The following is a 23,421-nucleotide window of genomic DNA, read 5'->3' on the forward strand; positions in this document are numbered from 1 at the left end:
GCCTTGCATTTCTTTGTTGCACACTGTTTGCATTTTGCACACATGCCTGTCTTACCCACAGGTAGAGGAACTTCATTAAAATATTCCCAAACTGGGTCTGTTTTATGGCCTGCTGCTATTATAGGTTTTCCTTTCTAGTGAGAATGGTATGGTAGATCTCAAATCAATGAAGGCTACGCTCAGAAAGACCTCAAGACTTCTCTGGAATATGCTGCTCAAACAGTTTCATTTTTGTTTCTACTGCCTGTCCCTCCCTTCTTGCATTTATCTCCAGACTTCTTCTTGTCCAGATCTATTCCACCCCCAACGATTTTCTATTCACTGAACTTTTTGAAACTTTGCACTTTTAGAGTGAGGCAAGGGATTGACTCCGTATACACAAATTTGTAGAGGGGCAAGAGTTGAGGTCTGTTATTTCTCACCTCTATATATTATTTATTTAAAAACATTTTTGCTGCTAACAAGCATGTTATCTCTGGAGACACAAATCCACAGTCTGAGAACTGCAAAATTAAGCATCTCTGATGGTATCTTCTAGAGTCTGAGAACCAAGTCCCATTGGCTAGATAGAAAGATTAACCTAAATAATCTATACAGAAGCCCCTGAAACCCCATAAGATTGGGTCCCTAATCCATGAACTATAACTCATTTACAAAACTTTTCTTAAACATTACATGAATATATTGTCTCATACTATAGAATTAGAATGTATAATTGCTATTCCATGATGAGATATCTTTGAGCTATAATGTATTTTAATTAAAACTATCTTTAGATAGGTTTTTTCCCTCAAAAACCATTTTATCAAAAAAAATCTGATTTAGATTTTAAAAAATCCATTAAAAAAAAGTATTGATTTTTATCCACACTGATTTAAATAAAACTCTTTGAAATTGGGGCTAGGAGTCTTTCTTGTTGTTTTAGTGCTCTTAATGAAAGCTAACAGGGTCGAACGCGTTTTTCATGTAGAAAAGAATGTAAAAGGGACTGGGTGTATTTTTGGGAAGAGATACAGGGCCTGATTCTGAGTTGACACACATTCCTTGTTACACCATTGAATTCAGCAGAAATCATGGAATAAAAAGTCAACACATAATTTGGCTGTGATTCCATGTTTTGGAATCTCAGAATTTCCTGTGTTTTAGAACACACAGACTTGTAGAACTCCTTGAGTATATGTTCCATAAATTGTAGAGAAACTTCAAACAGCAGTGTCAAAAAGGGTTAAAATTTTTAATAGGCCCTCAAATTCATTTCAGTAACATTTGGTAATACCCCAGTCTACCTGTATTCCAATCCCTATTATTAAGAATGCGCGTAGTCTTTTCCTCTATATATACAGGTAAATAAACAACCTGTGAAAATACAAAGCTGAAGTTTCTGTGTGCAAATGCTGCCACAACGTATAAGCTGCATTTTAATATAGTTGCAGTATATGCCTACGTATGTAGTCTGTTTCAGTGTGAATAATGATTCTATTTTTAATATTGCAGGACTATACTTTGACAATGTACTTTCAGCAAGCGTGGAGGGATAAGAGGCTGTCCTATAATGTTATACCTTTAAATCTTACACTGGACAATAGAGTAGCTGATCAGCTTTGGGTTCCTGATACCTACTTCTTGAATGACAAGAAATCATTTGTACATGGGGTCACTGTGAAGAACAGAATGATTCGTTTGCATCCAGATGGAACAGTCCTCTATGGTCTCAGGTCAGTGTCATCCATTTTTAACTACATTTTTAAATCAGTTTCAAACTGAAAAGTACTGTACATAGATCTTCACTACCCATCTGTCTCAACTGCTGGCATATTGCAAACAATGTCATCTTAAATGTTTTAATAACAGATAAGACTATAAAAGCCTTTTTGGATAAACTTTGAGGATCAAGTGTTGTTTTTAATAACATTCTAAGATGTTTGTTTTAATAACGTATGAAGATATACAAGCTTTTTGAATAAACTTTCTGGATTAAGTGTCATTTTCAGGAGTGCTTCCATAAAGGATTTGAAATAGAAAATATCAAGTGGAGGTTAGGGGTGAAAAAGAAGGTGAGTGCAACTGGTACATTCATTATTTTATTAAGTCAGATGCTCCATTTTATAAATCTTTTTTGGGATGAGCTGCTCAGAATGCGCTGCACTTTCTTTTGATGGTAGACAATTTTCTCCATTTTCCTGAGGTGCAGTTGAAGTTGAAATGTTTCTTCTGTGTCTTTTATATTGTTATATGTGATATTAGGTGGTGATGCTGCTCAGTGGTGTCATGGTAAAACAATGGAACAGCCTAACTGTACCATAGGAAAGCTCAACAATTCTTTTTTGTTGAAAACAGTTCCTGAAAATGGCAATTTAAAACTACAAAGCTGGTAATGACCTGAAATGATTGGAGTGTTCCTGCATTAGAGTGTGACAAACTTCCTACTCAGATCTCTCAGATGTTGCTCTGCCCTCATCATGTACTGAACTAAAACAGGTGGAGCTTAACTTTGTTTCTACAAACGTCTTGGGTTCTTGTTGTGAGTCTTTTTTCACTTAGCCCAGAGTGTTAGTGATGAAAAGTAGTTACTATATATGGGGTGTAATAAGCCTCTGTCCCAAATCTGGACCTTAGCGTCCAAAATCTGGGTGCTTAGCATGAACCTCCAAGCTTAATTACCAGCTTGGATCTTATCTCCGCTGCCACCAATCAGGATTCTGAGTACCTGATAAAACTCTCTGTTCCCCCAAACCTTTCCCTGGGGACCCCCAAGACTCAGATGCCCTGAGCCTCCAACCAAAGGGAAATAACTCACTTCCCTCTACTCTTTTACTTCCTCCAGATTTTCCCACCCTGGGGATACTAGGAGATTTTCCCTGCTTCAATCCCTTGAACACAAAACAAGAGAGGACGATTTACCTTCCCCCCTCCTTCTTTCGCCCCCTCCCAGTCCTTTCTCTGAGAGAGACAGTACTCCTGGCACAGAGATTCCTATCCCCTTGCCTTAACTAGGAAAGAAAAATCCAACAAGTTTAAAAAGAAAGCTTTATATAAAAAAGAAGAAAAAACACATGACATGATCACTGCATCAAGATGACATAACACAGGGCTATTGCTTAAAAGAAAATATGAAATATCAGCCCTTATTAAAAAAGATATCCAATTTACAACATTCCAGCAACTCCCACCACGTAAATACAAAAATACAATATAAACCTATTGCTTTTCCTTTTGTACTCACAATGGGAAAAAAGGGTAGAAAGAAGCTTGGAGATAGAGAAAAAAAAAAAAAAAGCTTCTTCCGTCATGCCGGAAATGCCCGGCAGAACAAAGACAAAACACACCCAGAAGTTCCCTCCCTCACTTTGAAAAATCCGGTTTCCTGGTTGGTCTTCTGGTCAGGTGTTTGGTTCCCTTTGTTAACCCTTTACAGGTAAAAGAAACATTTACCCTTAGCTATCTGTTTATGACAAGGGGTATTCAGTCCTGTGTGAAATAAGTTCACATGTCCACATCACAAATGCCTCTAATTATTGGTGCTCTTGTTATCAGTCTCAGCAAATACATCCAGGACAATCGATCTGGAGATTCAATTACCCGCTCGTGGTGGCCTCCCAGATATTGCTTTTGAAGCACATTGGACAATGTGGGGACATGTATAATCCGTGTTGTCTTTTCTGTACTTCGTTGATAAATGAAAGACTTCAGTCTTAATTACTGTGAATCTGTCTCTGTTTAATTAATGGAAACAAACAAACAAACAATAAACCCTACCACCAACAAAAAGCCTCTTTGGATCTGGATCCAAGAAGGGAAAGGAATCAATATAGACAGCTATCATATGGGTAGTTTTGCTGACATACTTACAAGTGATATGGGTGGTTTGTGGTTGTTGCTTTATGAACATTGTAGTTAGCATCCATCCTTATATTGTGCAACAAAATTTAAATTGCTCTTGGCACTCATTACTGCAATGAAGAGCAATGATGTCATGTTCAGTCTGGGCACGTTTGACTGCAGCAGGTCAGAATGAGTGGTTGTGATTAACAATATTTATTATTTATGTACTATATGCTGATCTGCACAATGTGCCACACTACCCTGTACTTGCCCCAAACACAGTATGGTGTGTGTTCATTGTAACAGCAATACTTCAAGGAACAGACTGAATCTTCAGGAGTTTGGGAGGTTGAGAGGGAAATGCATGTTACGCAAATTGGAGGCTGCTTCAGATGCCTTTGGTGGCTTGAAAGAAGGATGGTGGGAAGCCAAGATGACACAGCATGATGTGAAGTAGCCAAGGCTGGAAAGCCTCTTACGTGTTTGTTTAATGAGGACTAAACACACACCCTTCTTCAGAGACTAATACATGGATTCCCAAAAGAGAGCAAAGGGATGAGGATGGAACTGAGGTCTAGAGAAGCAGGATATGAGATAAAAAGGAAAGGGGAGCAGAGACAAGCAGAAGCTGGACTGGTGGTTAGATGGCAGCCTGTCAGAGTTCAGGGAACAAGCAAAGTCCTTAGCTTCCTTTGCTTGGAGTGCTGCAGAGGCAATGCACTCAGCCGCTGGCTCAGACATGGCTTGTATTAACCATTTCAGGCTGACTGAAAGAGCAGCAAGAATGGGTTCCAGAGGGAAGGTCAATGCAATGCTTGGTTATGAGTGACTGAGAGTAACTGGGCAAATAAGAGGATTGGAGGAAATGCCTCTTACCCATAAAAATTAAGGATAGAGAGAAGAAAAGGCAGGACAGAGAGAGAAATGCAAGTGAGGGCTGGAGAAACACTGGCTGAAATAAGAGCATGGGGGAGTTGATAAACCTACAAAGTAAATGCAGGGTAAGGAATACATAAAAGAAAAATTTAAATAAAAGTTCAATGAATGTATAGCTTTCCAAGACGGTGTGAGGTGGCGAGGGAAAAGAGTAAGTATATTGATGCTTTGGAGGAGTGCTTGAACTTAGAACTGATTGACAGTGAATTTCCATTTGTTGTCAGCTTATAGCTATCATGGCTAGGTGTGTGCAACTAATTCATTTGTTCTGTATAGGTATGCTGCTAAAAAAAAAGTGGTGTGTACCTGTTTGTTTTTACTGTTTACTCTGAACTTGAATGTAAGCAGAAACAGCTTGCCACTTGAATATATGCAAAGTATCTCTACATCTGCTTAGAAGTATCAACTGTAAGTATCCTGGTCTGAAAAATATTGGGGGCATTTATGTTCCTTTGTTGTTGTTGTTGTTTTTCTTTTTTTGTGCATACACTGTCTGATATCAGGCATGCAAGTGCCTCTTGAAATGTGGCTTTTAGTATAAAACTTGTTAGATCAGTGAGTTGGCTCCGCAAATGTATCTGATCTCCATATCTCTCTGTGCATTACTGTTCTTGAAAGTAGCTCTGTTGGATCTGAAAAGAGTTTAAAGATTTCCCCCTGAAAATCAAGGCATTTAGTTAGATGGTTTTAAGAGTCTAACTTTAGAGGCCCAAGTTTTAAAAATTTTGGCTTCACTGATTTTCCCAAAGCCATATAATTAGTGAGTAACAGAGCTGGAATTAGGATCCAACTTTTTTTGGCTCCCAAGCTCCATGCTCAGTTCACTACACATCACTGCCTCTTGTACTATAGTTTCAAAGTAAAGATTAGTATTTTACAGATAAAGAATCATTATTCTAGCTACCACAGAAAGTGATTCCAACTAGATTGTGTGTCGATAACAAAAGTGTGACTTGCATGAAATTATACTTTCTCTTTGGGGTGATCCCATAATTTGCATTTGTAACTGCAATGGCATATCATTTCTAATGCAACATGAAATTGAGGCAGTTCCATGAAAACTGCAAAATTCAATCCTGTTTTTGTGCTGACAGAAATCAAAGCAATGTATTTCACAGCTGGAACTTTAATGCAGATCAGGTATTGCCTTGTGAACTCTAGAGGAATAATTTGTCATGGATAAGTGCAAGGAATTTAATTGATATTATGTTGTCTGATATTCAGGTTCAATTATGCCACTCAAAAGTCTCTAAATGCTGGCACATTATGGTTAGTTAGTAATATCCCTGTTGTGTTTTGTGCATGAGAACAAACTAAGATTATGCTTTGGAACCATTGTGGATGTTGTGTTACTAGATAGTAGTTTTTTGTTGTTGTTTTGGTGCATTATTGTTGCGTTTTTTTTGATGTTTGGGGGTGTTTTAAAATCAGAGGGGTTTTTGGTTCTTGGAAATAAAAGCCATCAAAAACAGAAAAATACAAGGAGGATAAAACTTCTTGCACAGCAGCAATGAAAAATCTCGTAAATTTATGTAGTCCCCAATAAAAAACACACTCAGTATTTAATATTCTAGGGTAGCAAAACTATAATTAAGACTGTACCACAGTTTTCAGTTTAACAGGATTCTTAAATCTTTGTATCTATATCTATATAATAATTTATATAATAAATATAAACTAAACAAGATTTTACTTTTTCAAGGTTTCTGAAGCACCTTATTTTTGACGAAAACTTAAAAAAAAATCCTTTGAAAATGAACATTTCCTGAACAACCTTTTTTGTTTAAAAAAAAAATGAAAATTTGACCAACTCTAATAATGTATCTAATTCTTCTGTCACACCAGCTTCATGTTAGCGTAACTCTGTTCCCTTGGGTGGAATTCATTTTCAGTTTCATTAGGACTAGAGTAAAAACAGGTCTCTTGTACTTGACAGTGGGATCAACAATATTTGATTGCAGAGCAGAGCCCAGAGCTGGAGTGCAGAGCAGCTCTGGAGCAATGGAGCTGCAGGTTTTCCCCTGGAGCTGGAGCGGAACTGGAGCACAGCTCCAAAACTCTGTTTTGTTTATCTTTACTTGTAAACTTAGGCCCAGATTTTTAAAGGTATTTAGGCCTTCATAGATTCTAAGTGCAGAAGGGACCACTGTCATCATCTAGTCTGATCTCCTGTATAGAATTTCCCAAAAATAATTCCTAGAGCAGATCTTTTAGAAAAACATTGAATCTTGATTTAAAAATTCTCAGGGATGGAAAATCCACCACGGCCCTTAATACATTGTTCCAATGTATTACTCTCACCGGTAATAAAATTGTATGTCTTATTTCCAGTCTAAATTTGTCTAGCTTAAATTTCCAGCCATTGGATTTTGTTATACATTTTTCTGCTAGATTGAAGAGCCCATTAGGAAATATTTGTTCTGCATGCAGATACTTATCAACTAGGGGTGGGCAAACTACGCCCCTTGAGCCATTTTAAGTTGGCCTGTGAGCTCCTGCTGGGGAGCGGGGTCTGGGGCTATCCCTGCTCCGGTGCTCGAGCTAGGGCACAAGGTCAGGGGCCGCATCATGCGGCTCCTAGAAGCCATGGCATGGCCCCTCTCTAGCGCTCCAGCTGGGGCATCATGGCCCTTCATTCCAATGGCCCCATTCCAATGGTCCCCTCCAGTGTTCCAGTGTGAGCTGCTGAGGTGGTGCCTGTGGATGGAGCAGCATGCAGAGCTGCCTGGCCGCGTCTCTGCTTAGGAGCCTCTTCTGGAAGCCGCTTGAGGTAAGCACCCGCTTGAAGCCTGTACCCCGGAGCCTCTCCCCACTCCGTGCTCCAGCCCTGATCCCCCTCCCACCCTCCTGCACCCCAAACTCCTCATCCCCAGCCCTACCCCAGAGCCTGCAATCTCCAACCGGAGCCCTAACCCCCACCCTCCCAGCACTCCACTTCCCCACCCCAGCCCGGAGCCCTCTCCCACACTCTGAACTCTTTATTTCTGGCCCCACCCCGGAGCCCTCACCCCCTCCTGCACCCCAGCCTCAATTTTGTGAGCATTCATGGCCCGCCATACAATTTCTGTTCCCAGAGGTGACCCTCTTGCCAAAAGGTTTACCCACCCGTATTATAAACTGTAATGAAGGCACCCATTAACCGTCTCTTTGTTAAACTAAATAGATTGAACTCCTTGAGTCTTTACTATAAGGCATGTTTTCTAATCCTTTGATTGCTCTCCTGGCTTTTCTCTAAACTATTTCCAATTTATCAACGTTCTTGAATTGTGGACATTAGAACTGGACAGAATATTCCAGCAGGAGTTGCACCAGTGTCAAACACAGAGGTGAAATAACCTCCCTACTCCTACTCAAGACATTCTTGTTTATGCATCCCAGGATTGCATCAGTTCTTTTGGCTACAGCATCAGACTGGAAGCTTATATTCAGCTGATTATCCACCATAGAATCATAGGGCTAGAAGATACTGCCAAGATGCAGGATTTGTTGTTTCTAAACAATCCAAGAGAGATGGCTATTCAGACTCCTTTTGAAAACCTCCAGTGAAGAAGCTTCCACAACCTCCCAAGGCAATCTGTTCCATTGTCCGACTGTTCTTACAGTTAAGAAGATTTTTTTCCCTGAGATTTAATCTAAATCTGCTATGCTGTAGTATGCCATTGCTCTTGTCCTGCCTTCTGTAGCAAAACAGAATAACTTTTCTCCATCTTTTTTATGGCAGCCTTTCAAGTATTTGAAGACCACTATCATATCCCCTCTTTTCCAAACTAAACATATACAGTTCCTTCAGCTTTTGCTCATGGCTTGCATTCCATTCCCTTTGATCATTTTTGTCACTCACCTCTGGATTCATTCGAGTTCCTCTACGTCAGTGGTCACCAACCAGTCAATTGCAATCTCTGGCGGTGCAGTGTGGCTGCAGCTAAGGCAGACTGCTTGCCTACCCCGGCCCCATGCTGCTCCTGGAAGGTCTCCCTCTGCACTCTGCTCCTGCCTGCAAGCACTGCCCCCACATCTCCCATTGGCTGGGAGAGCTGTGGGAGCGGTGCTTGCATAGAGGGGCAGTGCCTGGAGCCATGTGCCCCCCGCCATCCCCTAGGACCAAATGAGTGTGTTGGCCCTTTCTGGGAGCTGTGTGGGACGTGGGTAGGCAGGGAGCCTGCCTTAGCCTCGCTGCACCCACCACCGACCGGGAGCCGCTGAAGATAAGTGCTGCCCGGTGGCAGGCCACACCCCATCCCTGAGCCCCCACTCAGAGCCAGCACCCTGTACCCCCTCCTGCACCCCAACTCCATGTCCCAGTCCTGACCCCCTCCCAGAGCCAGCACTCTGTATCCCCTCCTACACCCCAACACTTTGCCCCAGCCCTGACCCTCCTTCCAGAGCTAGCACCCCTACCTCTTCCTACAGCCCAACCCACTGCCCCAGCCCTGACCCCCTCCCACAGCCAGCATCTCATACCCCCTCCTGCATCCAAACACTCTGCCCCATCCCGAAGGTCCCTCCTGCACCCAAATTCCCTCCTAGAGCTTGCACCCCCACCCCCTCCTGCACCTCAACCCCCTATCCCAGGATCAGCCCAGACCCCCCCACACTGCAAACCCTTCCCAAACCCCAGCCGCCTGCCCCAGCCTGGTGAAAATGAATGAGGATGAAGAAGAGTGCGTGACAGAGATTGAGGGGAATGGAGTGAGCAGGTCAGGGTTTTAGGGAAGGGGTGGGGCCTTGGGGAAGAGGTGGGGTAGATCCTGGGTTGCCCTTAGATTAAAAAAGTGATCTTGGGCCTGAAAAGGTTGGAGACCACTGCCCTACATCCTTTCTATACATCAGTAACTAAAATTGGACACAGTACTCCAGCTGAAGCCTAACCAGCACCAAGTAAAGTGGTACTGTCACCTCCCGTGCCTTGCATGCAATGCTTCTGTTAATGCAACCTAAAATTGCATTTGTGTCACTTGCAACAGTGTCACATTGCTGACTCATATTGAGGTTGTGATCCACCACAACTCCCAGATCCTTCTCAGCAGTGCTGCTGCCAAGCTTGTTTTCCCTCATTATGTATCTGTGCATTCGTTTTTTCTTTCTTAAGTGTAGCATCTTACATTTGTCTTTGTTGAATTTCATTTTGTTGTCTGTAGACCAGTTCCCCAATGTTTCAAGATCTCTCTGAATTTTAGCTCTATCCTCCAAAGTATTGGCTACCCTCCCAGCTTTGTGTCATCTGCAAACTTGATCAATATGCTCTCTATACCTACATCCAGGTTGTTAATAAAGATGTTAAACAACACCGGACCCAGAACAGATCCCTGTGGATCTACATTTGAGACCTCCCTCCAATCTGCCGACATTCCATACTCCTTTGTTGGTGATTGTTTAACCAATTATATAGCCACTTAATGGTAATTCTGTAGCACCCACATTTCTCCAGCCTACTTATCAGAATGCCGTGTCGGACTGTGTCAAAAGCCTTGTTTTTCACCATGACTCCCTATCATAAGCATTTCCAAACCTGGACCTTAGCGTCCAGAAATCTGGGTGCCTGCATGAACCCCTCTAAGATTAATTACCAGCTTAGATTTGATCTCGCTGCCACCAGCCAAAAATTCCAGGGTTTTGGCTCCCTCTGGTCTCCCCAAACTCTTCCCTGGGGAACCCCAAGACTCAGAAGCCCTGATTCTTACCACAAAGGGAAATAACCCACTTCGCTTCCCCCTCTCTCTCCCACCCACAATTTCCTCTCTGGGCTAACCTGAGAGTTACTGATGCCACCTCTTTACATCACAATACCAAGAAGCATGTCTCCTCTCTTCCACAAAGAGACAACCAAATGCCAGGAAACAGAAAAGAATCTCTCTCTCTTCCCCCTTTGTCTTCTCCCTCCCACCAATTCCCTGGTGTTGCAGAGATTCACCCTCCGTAGATCTAACACAAAGAGAATTTCCCTCCCCTTTGTTCCTTAGCCTACCCAGAGAGAAAAAAAAACTCAACAAGTCTTAAAAAGAAAACTTTATATAAAAAAGAAAGAAAAAAGACATAAAAATATTTTCTGTATCAAGGTTGACAATAATACAGGTTCAATTGCTTAAAAGAAAAATGAATAAACAGCCTTATCCAAAAAGAGATACAATTTAAACATTCCAGCAACTACACACATGTAAATACAAAAAAACAATAACAGCCTATTATTTTTCTACCTTTGTACTTACAACTGGGAAACTGAAGATTAGAAGCTTGAAGATAGAAAAAAATGATCCCCTCTCATAGCTGAGAGCCAGACAAAGACACAGACCCAAACATTCCCTCCCCTGAGCTTTGAAAAATCCGGTTTCCTGATTGGTCCTCTGGTCAGGTATTTGGTTCTCTTTGTTAACCCTTTACAGGTAGAAGAAACATTAACCCTCAGCTATCTATTTATGACTATCCCAAACGTTTTTCAGAGTCACTGCTTCCCAGGATAGACTCCTCCATCCTGTAAGTATAGCATCCATTCTTTGTTGTCAGATGTATTTACATTTAGCCGTATTAAAATGCATATTGTTGCTTGAGCCCAACTTATCAAGCTGTCTAGATTGCTCTGAATCAGTGACCTGTCCTCTTAATTATTTACCAGTCCCCCAATTTTTGTATCCTCGGCAAACTATCGGTGATGATTTTATGTTTTCTTCCTGGTCATCAATAAAGATCCTAAATAACTTAGGGCCAAGAACTGATCTGGAAACAGAGCTACTCAATGACAATTTCCCATTCACAGTTACATTTTGCAGCTCTCAGCATTGCAATACTAATCTGAGTAGCCTAAATCTAATTTTCAAAATGGATTTAGGCACTTAGGAGGATTTAGGCATTGGGCGTTTAGACTCTTAAGTGCCTAAATGCCTTTTGAAAATGAGACGTAGGTTCCTAAATTAGTTAGGTGTTGCGTTGTTGAGCACAGCAAGACCTGAATACATACCTTTAAGGATCTGGGCTTTAGAGCTGATATACAGTTTAATCAGGTGGAACATTACCAATACTTGGCATTTCTGTAGCACAAGTTAGTGGATAATCTCCAAGAATTTGATTGTTCTTATTGAATGAAGCCATGTGATACTCGTATTGGGTAGGGAATGAATGCAGAAAATAGACAGCGCTTTGAACTTGCTGTCTCTCACAAAATTCTTTGTGGTTAGCAATGTCAGATATTTTAACAATATGGTACCCAAAATGCACTAGGAATATTGGACAGTAATTATTCTGGGACAAACTCTGCAAACTGCATGCAGCCCAGAGTGAAGAATGGTGTGGAGATGCCCTTCGTCTTTGGAGCTAGGGGAAAAGTTCTGCCTCTGAGCAGTACTCTGGTATCCAGTGGGAGCATACCCATTGCTACCTCCTTCCAAGGTGCTTCATGCTATTCTTTGTGTCCCTGAGCTAGTATGGAGGGAATGGGGACAGCTCACGGCCACTCCCTCCCTTCCTCCCTGCCACCTTTGGGGCGAACTGCATCCCTAAGTGTAAATGAAGGCAGTGGTCCCAGTGTGTGCACCTTCCTCCCTATTCCAAGTGCAGGAGCTGCACTTGTGGCTGGCCCTCATGCAGCTATGCAAAGGGGAGATTGCTCAGATATGGTTCCAGATGAAAATAGAAAAGATTAAGAGAAAGAGAGGTCTAGCTTTCTGTCAGTGGATGAACCATACAGAGTTCATATTGCCTTCCAATATAATAGTCGGCTTAGAGCCTCCAGCCCTTGGAAGACTGCCAGATCAAAGTAATCAATTCTAATAATAGAGCAATGCTTAGGCCCACTCATATGAAACAGGGACCTAGTCATGTACTTCTTAATGGAGGGGGGAGAACTCCTCCCATTTCAGTCAGTGAACCCAAGTAAAGGCTCTGACATATAGGAAACATAACCCTCTCCTTCCTGCTAATAAGAAAAAAACAATAAAAATAATAAGAGATAAAGGTAGCTGGGAATATTATTTATTACTGTTTTCTAACACCTGTGATGTGTTAAGGTCAAGAAGAAAATACAAACCTGTAAGGGGTTCACAGACACAGTTCTTTTTAGTAGGAGTCTTTTTTAAATCAATTAAAATGTATGAATTGATTTGCATATACCAGATATTTGGAGGAATACAATAGCTTATAGAATTGCTAACCATCATGCTATAGGTTTCAAATATGCTTTATGTTAAGCTTGTCTCTTCTAAACGTCAGTGAGGTAAGGACACTTTTCAAAGACCATAAATGTTAGATGATAGAACCGTATTTCTATATTTCTCTGTCCCCCCTCCCCCCTTGCAGAGTGAGCACGGGGCCTGCTGCTCCCTGAGGTGCAGTGTACCCTAAAGGAGGTAGGGAGGAATGGGATGGGGAGGGGCTATAAACTGCCCTCTTCCCATTCTTCACAGCCATATAGGCATTTCAGATGTTCATAATTACTCTCAAGTAAGCCTTGTGTATATTACTAGAAACTCCACTATTAAAACATCTGCATTTTTGTTAATGATTATTATATATTTTTCCCCAGGTAAAGTGTACAGACTTTTCCCCCCACAAGCAGGGCCGGATTAACTCTCCTGTGGGCCTGGGGCTATTAGATTTTGTGGGGTCCCTGTATACAAGTCTTCTTCCTGGGAGGGAGTTTGGTGCAGGGGGGGACTGGGGCAGGGACTGGGGTGCAGGAGAGGGTGCAGGGTCTGGGAGGGAGTTTGGGTGCTGGAGGGGATTCTGACCTGGGGCAGGGAGTTGGGGTGCAGGAGGAGGTGCGAGGTGGCTCCCAGCTGCCTCCTATAGCCCCACACTGCTCCCAGAAGTATCTGGCTCCTAGCATGACTCTGTGGCCTCTCAGGGGAGGGGGACAGCATGTCTCCATGCGCTGTGTGCACCCACAAGCACCATCCCTGTAGCTCCCATTGGCAGGTTTCTGGATTAGGATTAGGGACCCGCCTTCCCCCCCGCCAGGGGCTGCAGAGACTTGCTAGCAGCCAGCCGCTTCCAGGAGTGGTGTGGAGCCATAGCATGCAGGCAGCCTGCCTGAGTGCCCCGCTGTGTCTCGAGACTTTTAGCAGCCCGGAGTTGGAGATCGCTGCCTGTGATTTATTTCTGCAGGGCCCCTAGGCTGCAGCCCCTAAAGCCCCTGCTTTAATCTGGCCTGCCCACAAGACTCATTTGACATCCTAGTTACTCACGGGTTTTGTTCGTTGTAATCCAGAATGTGATAAGACAGTCAGTGCTCAGCCATGTTGGTCCCAGGCTATTAGAGAAACAAGGTCGGTGAGGTAATATGTTTTACTGGACCAACTTCTGTTGGTGAGAGGGACCAGCTTTTGAGCTTACACAGAGCCCTTCTGAAGACCTGAAGACCTAAAGAAGAGCTCTGTGTAAGCTTGAAAGCTTGCCTCTCTCACCAACAGAAGTTCGTCTAATAAAAGATATTACCTCACCCAAATTGTGTCTCGAAGTATTTTAACTGTCATTTTTTTAAATAAAACATAATGGAAGAAGGGCTCTCTGATGAAAACAAAAAGCAAATGACATTACAATATCATGTTGGTGCAGATGAAAATAGAGTCTGTTTGTTAAACAATCAAGGTCAGAGGAGGAAAGAACAAGTTAGCTTTGAAAGAGTTCTTTTTCATTAGTGTTTGTAAAGTTTTAGAAGGATGATGCTTTTGTGCATAATGAAAATTTAGATGGATCTCAGAAAGTGTTGAGGCTAAAATAAATGGAATGTGGTCTGGGGATACTTCTTTGTGATTTTAAAAGTAGTCTCAATAGACAGGATTCCCCATCCCCCTTTTTTTAACTGGTTGTCACTGCTGGGTTTGCATGGTCCATCTGGCAAGAAAAATCTCCTCTGCTGCCAAATATACCAAGTACTGCATGTCCTGCTGTTTTATTGATTTGCGGGGACATCAATCGAGCATGACAAGGGAGCTGGAGTGCAAAACCATCCGTGAAACAATTAGCAATCAATTGACGTAATGGTTTTAAACAGATTGTGAGCTGAACTTGGTACAAAGAGCTCAATTGTGTGCTGTAGGTATGAAAATTAATGTAATGATTATATTGAAGCAAACATTCAATCAATAAAAATGGCATATCTTTTAACTTATTGAAACTTAGCCAAAGCCAAGTTACACAATATATGTAATTACAAATGTACTGCTTTGTCGAGGTTTCCATACATTAAAATATTTTCCGTATATGATGCCAGTAACATAAACAGCCAGTAGGGTCTAAAGAGTTTGTTACTTCCTACAAAAGAATTGGATAAGTATCCTTCTGCCTTACTCTTGCCCTCAGAACTTTACTGAAATGCATCTTGTATCTCAGCAGATTTAGCAAACATTGCTGGGCTAATGGGTATCTTAAAATCTTGTGTGTTCCAGGAATTCTACATGGCTGGAGGGGTCCATACACTTCTGTGAAGTTTGGCTGGGTCAGAATATTTTGCTGTTTTGTAGCCGTGGTGTTTGTGAATGACTGAATGATCAGCGTGCCCAGAGACTGTGATGGGCGCACATTTATAAATTTTAAAAAAAGAAAAGTTGCAACATCAATCTTCCTTGGCCAAGGCTTTTTAGCAAGAGGAGTAAAATGAAGTAGGTCCCCATAGTTTTGTCAGAAATGAAGAGAATTCTCCTCTCAGAATTTTATGTGCAAAGACCTAACTTACTTTACTTGTAAAGCTCCAGTTGTGAATTTCCAGGAAAACTAAAAACAATTGCTAATTATTGGATTATTAGAACTTCGTCAAGCTTAATTGAAGTTTTACAGCTGCTATTCAGGTGCAGAATTATGAAAGAGGTTATTCTGCCCTGCATTTATTTCTTGCTACTAATATTTAGTTACATGAATTGAAGTTATTTCTACTTTCTAGACTTTGCTTCCTTTTCCATAACTCCTAATCTCCTCTTGTAGGTTAATAATTCAAATTATTTTTTGCTGTATAATCAACTTCTTCAGCAATTTAACTTCTCATATGCAGCTCATTATCTGGAAAATCTAAAAAAATAAAAAGTAGCCCATTCATGAATGCCTGTTAAACCCTCAGAGGGAAGTCCTAATTCAGAAATGGCTAATTCAGATTGTTCACATCAGACATTATTGGGGAAAAAACGATTTGGTCTTCATATTTTAACAACAATAACGGCCTCAGCAGCAGCAGGAAAAACAGCTATAAAAAGTGGGGCAATAAATATAGTCTGCTGAAAATAGCTTTCTGCCTCTCAGCTGGAGATTTTTATACAATACTTTATCAGTGCTGCTGATGAGAATTAATATTATGTTATCAGTCCCTATTTCAAACTTCAAATTGCCCAAAACTGCTCTGGTGGAGACAAGATAAATCTTAAATACACACACCATTTTTGCACCTCTAAAATATACTCAAAACATCTGATCAAACTTTTTTGATTGCAGTTTTTTGGCTTTTGAGGGGCTGGGGGAGGATAAATAACGGGAGGTATGTTGTTTGAATATTAATCTCAAAGACACATAAAATTTAAAGGTGTTTAATGTTGGTCAGTGAGAAAGCCCCTAACCTACATATCACTGTTTATAAACTATTTTAAACATTTTATTTTATTACTCGACGAACACTCAAAAAGCATTTATTCACGTTAAAAAGTTATTGATTAAACACAAGATAGAACAGGAATTTAAGACAGGCATTTATATTGAAACTGTGGTTGAGTGATTATGCAAAACAAACTTGGTCAAAACCTTTAAAGCCTTTCTCCTTTTTGAGGCAAATATCACTCTCTCTTGGTTTTAGAACAGCTTTTCTTTGATGAAAAGGAAAGAGTTAATTTTACTCTCAGTCCTGATGTGAGATGGAATTTACTTATCCTATTCTTAACAAACAGACACACACAAGATGGAGGAGACTGGTTAGAAAAGATGGGTGAAATACAGACTTCGCTGATGTTTTTGGAACACTGGACCATTAGTTAGTTATAAGTGAATGCTTTTGGCTGGCAAGATGACCATGACATCTGCTGCTTGGATCCTGGTTTATGATCTGGTCAGGGATGTAATTTGATTGGATCTTTTCTTAGACAAGGCAGGCTTGAATGAATACAGCATAACTGACTTCAGGATTCAATGAAAAGCCAAGGGAGTGAGAGATAAGGTAGAAGGAAAGAGGGGGAGAGGGGAGGGAACAGGAAGGAAAAACGATGCAGGATCTTAAGTGCTTCTGCAGTGCTGGCAATTAGGTATCCCTCCTGATAGGGTGAGGATTGGATGGCATGATAATGGGAGGATTTTCAGCACTCAGAGATGAAAACAAAGCCCCTTGAACAAGATTAAAGCCACCCAGCCTTCCGCTCAAGACAAAAGTCCTTTAGATATCTTAAGATGAAACAAGATGAATTGTAGTGCTGGAAGTTCAGAGGATGAGCTGGGATGCAAGGTGGGACAGGAAAGAGAGAGCTGAACTGAAATGGTATGAACTGATCATGTCTTTTTTTCAAAGTCTCTTTTTAAGAAACCCAGAAAGGGGAAAAGTGGGCATCACAGTTCATCCCCAACATTATTTTGTCTATCAGTTAAGCCTAATATCTGTCTCTCCGATTTTAGTCTGTTAAATTCTGGTTCCACGTCTTTTGTTTTTACCAAGCATAATATCAGCATTACTTGGATTATATCAATGTGGCCTTTTTGGTTCAGACTAATCCAGCTTCTTTGTCTGGTTCTTTTGCATTTGTTACAACATTCAGCATGGTAAACAACTTATAGTAATCATGACAAATAAGTTAACATCTTATGAACGCTCACATATCTTTTACATTTGAGCTTGCAATGGAAATCGACTGTGTAGGCCCAATAGTCACAACAGGTACAACAGCACTGCTGTAGGATGTCACTGTGACCCATAAAAGCAGCAGAGAATCCTGTGGCACCTTATAGACTAACAGACGTAAAAGGTGCCACAGGATTCTCTGCTGCTTTTACAGATCCAGACTAACACGGCTACCCCTCTGATACTGTGATCCATAATTTTCTCTCTAAATGTCTCTAAGTAATGCTGCCAGTATTCTTGATAAACATCATGCATGATTCTCATGATAGGTATGAAATATAGGTGATTTCAGCAACAGTAGATCTCCACATGGCTGCTGAGGGCCATGAGACACTGAATTTTATCAGTGCATATCAGTGGTGTAAACACCTGTGCTCAAACTCCTGTTCTTTGGCATTAGAACATATTGAAAGTGGTGTACCATCTCTGGCAGTATGCCCCCTTCCTGCTGCTGTCACAATGACGTCACTTGCCCACTGACAGTCACACAAATATGAATTTTAATTCAAATATGTAAACCGAAGATTATAAGTGGTAACAAGTGTTTCATGCCATGCAAACTTTCAGAGGCCTATGTTGAACAAAATTACTGCAGTTATCTTTTGAAGGGCAAATTTTACATTGCCTGCAAGGTATATCTGTCATCCCCTCTTTCAAAAATAAGCCTTCCGGGGTAATCAGAGAAAAATAACCCCAAAGGTAATACAATGTTGTATCCATAAATCATCAGTCCCAAGTGCATCTATCGTTAAGACGGGCATTTTTAAGTCTTAATAAGAATACTTGACCTTTCCCAGTGCAAAAGGGAGAGTTAAGGCACAGGGCTGCCCTTTTTAAACCCCTCATGGCCAGGGGTGAGTCAGTGACCATGCTGACCCTTTTGCAGCAGTTTTCATCTCCCCTGCCCCCAGCCATAAAGCACAGTTCCCTTCATTTGGCCAACCAGCCAAATATCCCCACCCTACCCCTTTTAAAGGTGCAAGGCAGTCATTATCCTGTTATAGGTGGAAATATTGAGAGAGACAGAGAGAGAGAGAGAGCAAGTACGTGACTTGCCCAGTGTCACGTAGTGAATCCATCCCAGAGTAAGGAATGAAATACAGGTTTCTTGATTCCCAGCCAAGCGCTTGATAGAAGTAGTTGTAGCTTTCCTATTAATTAAGCAAGATGTCATCCATACTTGCAGATTATATGGGTCAGATCCCACTCTCCTTACTCATCAAGGAATCCCATTGAAGATCCTGATTGATGAACAATAAAGCCAGTCGTCTTATTTCTATTAATCAATGAACTAGAGGCCAGGAGACCTGAGTCTCCTGTGTGACATTAGGCAAATCATGAAACCCCTCCATCTGAATTGTTCAATCCATAAAATTGGAATAATATATTTCCCTGCCTCACAGGGGTGTTGTGAGGATTAATTAAGTGGTTTGTAAAGTGCTTTGGTCCCATAAAATGCTACAGAAGTGCCAAGCATTATTATGAAGAATTACAAAATGACAACCTTCATGTGCACCTCGGGATGGCTGTTTTATGTTTTACTCTCCTCACAAACATATTTCCCCACTCTACCCACATAAGAGCAAATTTACAAAAGGAGTCAATCCAGGCAAGGGGCTGGAATAAACAAAGGGTTATTGAGTGTGACAAATACTTCTAAGACTCACAGGTCTCTTTCCCCTGATGTATTTTACTGGATTTGTTGTTGAAATCACTTCCATCAGGAGGAGGTGGGGGTGTACTCAAGCATTATACATCTCTCCCATCTGAAACAAGGCAGGTACATCTTTACTCTTCCAGTTCTTTTACTAGGTCTTAAGTATGGGATAAGTATTCAAGAAGAGTCTCTTCCTTTTACTATATATGAAATGGCTGTGAAATCATAAGTATGTGAATAATTAATTAAATTAGGTGTAGTAAGGAAAAAGTATAAAGTCACAGAAATCTCTACCATTAGGGTTCTGTTATCAAAGTGTATTACATTGCAATGAAGAGAAAAAAAATCCAGAGTTTTATTGCCTAATGGAGAAGCTGTGGCATTTACTCTTTATTAGCAAGAAAAACTCCATCAGCTGTGGGATCATGTAATATGTAAAGTTGCTCCAAAGATATTAGATAGATTTATTCAAAAAAAAAGAGGTGATCAAATACATAATCTTAAATTGAGATTTACATATCTGAGTATTTTACAACCAGCTCTATGAATAATTATTTGTCCGGGTTCAACTTTCCACATTGTTTTGCCTTATTTTGTTAGAGATTTAACCAGGGTCTTTTATAGACCTGGTCTACACTACGAGTTTATCTCGAATTTAGCAGTGTTAAACTGAATTAACCCTGTACCCGTTCACACAACAGGTGGACTCTTAATATTGATATCTGTACTCCGCCCCGATGAGGGGAGTAGTGCTGAAATCAGTGTTGTCAGTTCGAATTAGGGTTAGTCTGGCTGCAATTTGACGATATTGGCCTCCAGGAACTATCCCACAGTGCACCATTGTGACTGCTCTGGACAGCAGTCTGAACTCAGAGGCACTGGCCAGGTAGACAGGAAAAGCCTCGCGAACTTTTGAATTTCATTTCCTGTTTGCCCAGCGTGGAGAGCTAATCAGCACAGGTGACCTTGCAGTCCCAGAATCAAAAAAGAGTTCCAGCATGGACTGTATGGGAGATACTGAATCTGATCTCTGTATGGGGAGATAAATCTGTTCTATCAGAACTCCGTTCCAATAGACGAAATACCAAAATATTTGAAAAAATCTCCAAGGCTATGATGGACAGAGGCCACAACAGGGACTCAACACAGTGCTGAAAATTAAGGAGCTGAGGCAAGAGTACCAGAAAGCCAAAGAATTAAATGGACGCTCACAAAGGGAGGGGCGACTGACGACTGTAGCTATCCCACAGTTACCGGACTCTCCGAAAACCATTTGAATTCTTGGCTGAGCTCCCAAAGCCTGCAGGGTCAAAAACATTGTCGCGGGTGGTTCAGGATATATGTTGTCTGCCCTCCTCCCCCCCCCCCGGGAAAGCAAAGGGAAAAAAATCATTTCTCACCTTTTTTCAATGTCCGCTATTCTACTGAATGATGCTGGAAGATGTTGGTGCTTCAGCGCTACACAGCAGGCATCCCTTCCCTTCTTTGCCACGGCAGATGGTCACAGTAGACTGATATGCCATCATCATCGTCCCTTGAGTGCTCCTGGCCGCCTTGGTGATGGTCGACCGGGGGCGCCTTGGCAAATGGAATGACTCCAGGTCTTCTCATCTTTAAGCTTTGTCTAATGAGATTCACTCCTACCTGATATCATAGCAGCTGAGGCTGCCATCCCTCCCCCATTTGATCTCTGCTTCAAGGCAGTAAAGTCAATGTTGTTTTCTTACGCATACATTCTTTATTACTTCATCACACAAATGAGGGGATAACTGCCTACGAGCCCAGAGGAGTGGGTGAAGAGGAAGCAACGGGTGGGTTGTTGAGGTCACCCCCTAGAATGGCAATGCAGCTGATCATTTCTGCAGGATGTCTGGGGCTCTGACCCAGATGTGCCGTTTGCCTCTCTGGTTCTTTAGTAGGCTTGCGCTGTATTCTGGCAGGACTGACTCTCCCTTAGACAAAACTTAAAGAAGAGAATGACCTGGGAGTCATTCCCATTTTTGTCCATGCACCCCAACCGACTTCACCGAGGCTGGCCAGGAGCACCCATGACAGCAGCAGATGGTACAGTGGACTGGTACCATCATTATCAACTGGCAAAGCAGCAGACGGTACAGTATGGCTGGTAACCATCTTTGCTAAATTGCAAAAGGCAGTACCACATCTGTTAGCAACATCCAGTAGACATACGGTGACAGTGAAAAAAGGCTGAACGGGCTCCATGGTTGCCATGCTATGGCGTCTGCCCGGGCAATCCAGGGAAAAGGGCTCGAAATGATTGTCTGCTGTTGCTTTCACGGAGGGAGGATTGACTGACGACATTTACCCAGAATCATCCGCGACACTGTTTTTGCCCCATCATGCATTGGGATCTCAACCCACAATTCCAATGGACGGGGGAGACTGCGGGAACTATGGGATAGCTACCCACAGTGCAATGCTCCAGAAATTGATGCTAGCCTCGGAACATGGACGCACACCACTGAATTGATGTGCTTAGTGTGGCCAAGTGCACTCGACTTTATACAATCTGTTTCCAAAAACCGGTTTCTGTAAAATCGGAATAATCCTGTAGTGTAGACATACCCATAGAAATGATAAGAGATTCAGGGGAAAGAAGAACTATCCCAAAAACGAAAAACCAAACCAAATATTTGTATGATTTAAAATATTAACTGTTATTCCCCCATTTCCATGAACTGTCTTTCATTCTCCCATTCCTTTGTAATTCTAAGTTCTCTGTGGGCCTGGATGTGCCAGAGTGCTCCTAGAGAGGTGTAACTAGAGCAATATTTCTGGCCTACCAGTAAAACAGACAGTAATGGAAATCTTACAAAATAGTCTGTTCTTTTGCTGTTTTCAGCTCAGTTTTGCAGTCCCAAGAGATTTGGATAAGCATCTGCAGTTGTAAATATTTTTGTCTTTTAATGTTCAGACATCACTAATCTCTAAGGCTATAATCAAGTGAGTTATGCATATAGTAGGCATGTTCCCATCAAGTGGATTGAAGATGCCCTTTCAAAAGTTCTTTAAAGGTACCACAAGGACTCCTCATTGTTTTTGCTGATACAGACTAACATGGCTACCACTCTGAAACCTTTTCTCTTTCTGTAAATCATGTCTGTGTCCTACAGGAATACATATACTTTGTGCCATCCTCTATTGGTGCTTTTTCTCTCTTAATTTCAGAATTATGTAGGACAATCCATGTTTCTAATATTTTATAATATACCTGAGCAAGTAGAAGAGATTGAATTGATTGTTTGGGACACCAGATCTTTTTACTTTTCTGGAGAATGCCATCTGCATGAACAGATGGGAAACATGTCACAGGGCCGGAGGGAAACTACAAGATCAAACCAGAAGGAAGGAACTACATGCAGACTTGTTTGTAGTATTACAGCAGAATGGATCCCAGTTGCTGGCATTACCTCCATGATCTGACCCAGGCATCAGCCATTGAGAAGCTGCTGTTTTTGAAGCAGAAGAAATTCTGAGTGTTTGCTGTTGTAGAGCCTTACAGCATTCAATCTGTGGTCCCTCTCAGTTTTGGGCAGGGACCATAAGCACAAATGTTCAGATACCTCAGTTACATTTTCACAAGAACTGTAAACTCAGCTTCAGCTTTGAAATGAGAGAGAATGCAAAAGTGTGGGATCTTCCCAGCTAATTTCTCAATCAAGGGGTAGCTGATTTTTCTCCATCTTCAGCAGTGATACGTATTTCCTGAATGTACAACCAATGTTGCATTATTTATCTTTTTTATTGCAGTTAGAACAGACTTTAGAATGTACACACTGTATCTCAATGAGGTACAAGTGCATGATGAACTGAGTTGACAGAGGAGTTCAGTATGCAAATATCATATGGGAAAAAAAGCCATGGCTGCTACGTACATTTTCCATTGCTGACACAAGGTTCTCTCTTGAGATTGCTTTTTAAAAATCTCATATTTAACTTAAACATATAAATAAAAATGTTGACTTTGATAGTTCGTCTTGAAAAGTGAAATGCAGGTGAACTTTTAAGAGACTTTGAAATTTATGAAAAAAACCTCTCATATTTTCTTTAGAGCTGTATATGGGGTTATAAAGTCAAATGGAGTTGCATGGTAAACACTCTGCACCGTTTAGAAAAATCTAGAGAAAAGATTTAGTTTGGGAGCTGCTGATGAGAGAACTAGCACATTTTGTTCTGCTGTAGAAGGTGAAAA

General features: G+C 41.4%; 1 protein-coding gene across 6 annotated transcripts in view; it reads left to right on the forward strand.

Annotated features, from left to right (window-relative positions):
* The window catches only part of GABRB2 (gamma-aminobutyric acid type A receptor subunit beta2), a 260,387-nt gene that overhangs the window by 108,116 nt on the left and 128,850 nt on the right, over window positions 1–23,421 (forward strand). For all 6 annotated transcript variants that reach the window (XR_004375606.2, XR_004375607.2, XM_032794346.2 and 3 more), the window contains exon 4: window positions 1,495–1,715. Coding sequence is in view for 4 of the 6 variants with exons in the window: in XM_032794346.2 (XP_032650237.1) it covers window positions 1,495–1,715 (221 nt within the window). In the remaining 2 variants the exon portion in view is untranslated. The remainder of the gene's footprint in view (window positions 1–1,494; window positions 1,716–23,421) is intronic.

Source organism: Chelonoidis abingdonii, chromosome 7 (genome assembly GCF_003597395.2).
Source record: "Chelonoidis abingdonii isolate Lonesome George chromosome 7, CheloAbing_2.0, whole genome shotgun sequence".
Taxonomy (NCBI): Eukaryota; Metazoa; Chordata; order Testudines; family Testudinidae; genus Chelonoidis; species Chelonoidis abingdonii.